At 39.8% G+C, this 5,134-nt stretch overlaps 1 protein-coding gene across 1 annotated transcript in view; it reads left to right on the top strand.

Annotated features, from left to right (window-relative positions):
- Snap23 (synaptosome associated protein 23) overlaps nucleotides 1-5,134 on the top strand; it is a 58,357-nt gene that overhangs the window by 31,865 nt on the left and 21,358 nt on the right. Inside the window, exons 4-5 of the mRNA XM_023712571.1 lie at nucleotides 157-205; nucleotides 1,961-2,078. Of these exons, the coding sequence (XP_023568339.1) occupies nucleotides 157-205; nucleotides 1,961-2,078 (167 nt within the window). The remainder of the gene's footprint in view (nucleotides 1-156; nucleotides 206-1,960; nucleotides 2,079-5,134) is intronic.

The following is a 5,134-nucleotide window of genomic DNA, read 5'->3' as shown; positions in this document are numbered from 1 at the left end:
TAGGTGTGTTAACTCAGCAAAATATTCTAAAAGAATCTAGTAGTCCATAATGCTCCCTAGTTTTTTAATAATTCTATTTGTCAATCTGTGTAGGTTTTGTTTTTGTTATTTGGGGTTTGTTTTGTTATATTATCAGCTTTCCTCCTCTTGTTTTAGTCTCAAGATGCAGGAATCCAGACCATCACCATGCTGGGTGAACAAGGGGGTGAGTTGAAATTATTGGTAGAAACTCGGGTAGATATGCAGTACCAAAAAAACCCTGTGAGATATCCTATTCATAAATTTGGGGGTACTTTTCCTTTGTAAGATAAGAGGGATATGTTTCTTTTCTTCTGATTTGAATTATACCACTTTCATTACTGTTTTGGGATAGGAGACACCAATGCCCAGCTGTCTATTTGATATGTGGTTGGCCAGTGTGGCATATCGGGGGCATTGGTTATGAAGATTAGATATTACGATATTCTTGCATTATCCTCAGCAATCAAGTTAAATTCTAAAGCACATCTAAATTCTTTTTATTTTTTTAATTTTTTGAGACAGAGTCTTGCTTTTTAGTCCAGGCTGGCCTTGAACTCACTATGTACCCTAGGTTGGCCTCGAACTCACAGCAATCCTCATACCTCACCCTTGGGAGTGCTGGGATTATAGGCATGTGCTACCATGCCCCTGGATAGCAAATCTAAATTCTAAAGAGTTCAGAAGTACTTGATTTGAGCTAAGCATAGTAGTGCATGTCTCTAATCCCATCCCTTGGGAGGCTAAGACAGAAAGATTGCCATGAGTTAAAGGCCAGCTTGGGCTGCATAGTTAGTTTAAGGCCAACCTACACTACATGGCAAGACCCTATCTCAAAAATCAAAGTAAAGACCCAGGTGTGGTGGCACACACCTTATATCCCAGCAGTCAGGAGACTGAGCCAGGAGAATCACCATGAGTTTGAGGCCAGCCTATGCTACATAGTGAGTGAGTTCAAGGCTACCCTGAACTACATTGTGAGACCCTGTTTCAGAAAATCCAAAAATAAGTAAAAAATAAAGAAATATTTGATTTGAGTTGGCTGTGGGTAATATAATCTAGATTATATTAGTCTTGTGACAGTTCTCAGGTTTTGAGCCCATTAAGTGGTAGAAATACTGGGAATTTGATCTGGTCAAAGTATACTAACTTGGTTTTAGGAGTATATCTGAACCACTGTAAATTCATCCTCCTGATCTCGTCTCTCCCCTCCCCTCCCCTCCTCTTCCTTTCCTTTCCCTTCCTTCCTCTCCTCTCTTCCTCTCCTCTCCTCCCTTCTCTTCTCTTTTCTTCCATCCCCCTTTGATCTGTGTCTGTCTCTCTCTCTCTCTCTCTCTCTCTCTCTCTCTCTCTCTCTCTCCAGGGTCTTACCACATAGTTCATTTTGATCTTGAACTCACTGTGTAGTCCAGGCTGGCCTTGAACTTGTGATCCTCCTGTTTTAGCCTCCTCAGTGCTGGGATTGCAGGCATGTACCACACACCTAGTTCAGATTTCTTTAGAGGGTACCGGAGAGATAGCTCAATAGAATAAGTGCTTGCCTGGCAAGCTCAAGGGTATGAGTTCAGTCCCCAGTTCTGAAAAAAAAAAAAAAAAGATTTCTTTAGAATAAATCTTTCTAGGGGCTGGGGAGATGGCTCAGTGGAATAAGCGCTTCCCTGGCAAGCGCAGGGGCCTGAGTTCAATCCTCGGTTCTGCAAAAAAAAAAAAAAAAAAAAAAAATCTTTCTATAGTAAGAGGCCAAATCAGTTGATCAATTCAGTTGCAGTATGTGAAAGATTCTTTCATGTTGAATGGTTTGTAATATCTTCTGATAATGACATATTCAGTATGGCAGACTATTGGTAGATTAAGTTTAAAATTTGCAGGTCTATAATAATAGGACATTTCTGTTGAGACTGTGAATATAACACAAAACATAACTCCTACAACTCGTTCTTAGAACAACTAAACCGCATAGAAGAAGGCATGGATCAGATAAATAAAGATATGAGAGAGACAGAGAAGACTTTAACAGAACTCAACAAGTGCTGTGGCCTTTGTGTCTGTCCATGTAACAGGTGAGTTGACAAATCAAGATCTTTTGAAAGAAAGAAAGGGAGGAAGGATGGATGGGTGGGTGGACGGACGGATGGATGGATGGATGGATGGATGGGTATCCCTACTTTCTAACTCACAGGCTCCTTCCCCAAATAAGGCCAGAAATATGAGTAGATATAAATGAGAAACTGTGATATAGACATATTTAAGATATTTTTCCTTCAATTTGGCATGGTAATACATGCCTATAATCTCAGCACTCTGGCAGGGTGAGTCAGGAGGATCGCAAATTTAAGCCCAGCCTTGTCAACTTGGCAATTTAGGAAGGAGAGAGAGAGAGACAGACAGACAGACAGACAGACAGACAGACAGAGACAGAGATGGGGGGGAGGGCAGAAGGGTGGTATAACTCAGTGCAAAGGCCCTGGGTTCAATCACCAATACCACCAAAAAAAGTTCTCAGCCTCGCATGGTGGTACATGCCTATAATCCCAGAACTCTTGAGAGACTGAAGTAGGGGGACTGCAAGTTTGATCTCAGCCTGGGTTATTTAGCAGCTTAGCAAGACACTGTTAACATAAAAAGTGAAGTAAAATATAAAAAAAGAGCTAGAAATGCAGTTCAGTGGTAAGGTCCTCTGTTCAGTATGGGGAGCAAAAAAAGTTCTTCAGGAAGATCAGGCTTTTCATATAAATAGAACCATTCACAGAAAATTTTCATTTGTGCATGAAACAGGAAATGTATACATCTGGATGCTATGGAACAGGATGGAATTAGTGTGTTTTACTTTTTTTTGTTAGCTGAAATTTTTTATTAACTCATAATTACTTGTCTTCTGGTTTGTTGAAGTAGTCAAGGCAACAATAATGTCTGTCCCCAATAATGTCTTGCCCCAATAATGTCTGTCAAGGTGGCTGGCCATAGAAACTCCCGTACCACATTCATCTGAAGGGTGCTCTCAAGAAGATGACTAATTTTTTTTTTTTTGCAGAACCAGGGATTGAACTCAGGTCCTTGGGCTTGCCAGGCAAGCGCTTATTCAACTGAGCCGTCTCCCTGACCCCAAAGACGACTAATTTTGCCATTTTTATCCACCTTACAGTATTTTAGGACAGCCAGCTTAACCTTGTTTCTCTCATGCTTATTCTTCGTGGGAGTTGTGTAAGACTTCCTTTTCTTAACACCACCACAGAGTCTCAGCACAAGATAAAGGGTAGACTCTTTGAATGTTATAATCAGACAAGGTGTATCCATCTTCCAGTTGCTTACCAGCAAAGATCAGCCTTTGCTGATCAGGAGGAAGTCCTTCCTTATCCTGGATCTTGGCCTTTACATTTTTTATAGTGTCCGAGGGTTCAACCTTGAGCGTGATGTTCTTCCCGTAAGGGTTTTCATGAAAATCTGCATCTTGATGGCAGTTCCACTACAGATGGTGGATCCAAAAGCAAAATCTCCTGAGATTTAATTTTTTTTTTGGTCTGGCTCAGGATGCCTTAAAGGCAGGTCTGGTAAGGCCTGAGGATCTGGGGATTGAACCACAGAATCCTGAGCCTGACTGCTTTGCTTAAGCAGGCCCTTAAACAACTAAGCCAATGAGTAGGCCCCCTCTTTTACTTTCAAACAAGGAGAACTAACACATTGCCTGGAGTATTCTGTAATGGGCACATGAGAGATGGCCAAGGAAGTGAAAGATGTGGGCACTGTCTAAAAGACTTGTCATGTGCTTGGATGTGTGAGAAAGAATAGCAAAAGACACATAAATCTGGTGTTAGAGCATGTGATACTGACTAAGGTACAGAATGGATAAAAGTCAGTTAGCATCTCATGGAAGAGGTAGGACATGAACTGGGCCTCAAGGAAGAAGAGACAGAGAGGACCTGGGAAATATAAACTCACTCGGTGACCCTGGGTTCAGTCCCCAGAAATTGAGCAGCAAAAAGAGGGGATGCAGAGGACATTTCTTTTGGAAGGTTCAGAGTATACAGTGAAGAAGAACTTGGTCCGATTAAGCTACGTGATTCATGTAGATGAGTAGTGGAAAACAAGCAGATAGTGGAAGAAGCCAAACTGAACTGAGTGATCTTGTCTATCCCACAAGCTAGTTAAAAATCTCTTGTAATCTAGAGTGGGACTCCTGAGGTAATACTTTATCAGTGAGCTATCAAAGAAAGTATAGATGGAGGAGAATTCATAAGCAATGTAAGAGGGAAGAATCAAAGGTAACTGGAGATGTGGTATTTAGTAAACTATGAGATGAAAGCTTTTCAAAGTATTGATGTACACAATGTGAGATTATGCTTGACACAAAGGAATCCACTCCTTTTAATTCATCTATTGTGAATATTCACATTCTCTACTTATCTGTGGGTAAACTGTGTATGTTCAGAAAAAGATGAAATTTGGACTGAGGAAGTTAAACATTCTCTTCTGTTAGAAGGAGTTCATCTGTTTTTAAAACATTAACAAAACAATTTTGAACTTTACTCTTAGTTGAAATGACAGTGCTTGGAGATTGAGTACTTACTGCTAAAAGGGTTTGTAAAGAGTTTGATAAACATCTTAACTTGATCAAGTTGTCTTAAGTGGTCTGGTAAGTGAAAAGTGCCACTTAAAGGTCTATAACTTAGCATTTCTCTCCTCAGTGGAGTTAGGAATGGGAATGCTTTTGTTTAACAGTTGTATTTTCAGATAAATATTTTCATGTGACAACATTTTCTGTGCCATTTGTATTAGATAAATAGAGTTAAGTTGTTTGTCGGTCAATTTAGATTTTTGTTTTGGCCATGAGAAATTAAGATTTCACAGTGTTTTTCCTAGCATGGCTCACTGGCTTTCTAAGTTGATACAGATAATCTGTTTAAACCTTGGTTGACTCTCTGAGAATCTATAGTTTAATAGCTGTGAGTTATCAGTCTAGGTTTATACCAGTTATACAATCAGCTGACAAGTTATAAATGCAGTAGTTTTTTTTTTTTTTTCTTCAATTTGGAAGCAGATACTTTATTAACTGACCAAATCATAAAAACACCATGGTAGATACCTTAGTTCATCCTTCTAATAAGCCTGTTAATCTGGT

This window comes from Octodon degus, unplaced genomic scaffold, assembly GCF_000260255.1.
Source record: "Octodon degus isolate 3935 unplaced genomic scaffold, OctDeg1.0 scaffold00002, whole genome shotgun sequence".
NCBI lineage: Eukaryota > Metazoa > Chordata > Mammalia > Rodentia > Octodontidae > Octodon > Octodon degus.
Note: the sequence above shows the minus strand (reverse complement) of the source record. Positions and strands in the feature narration are given on the sequence as shown.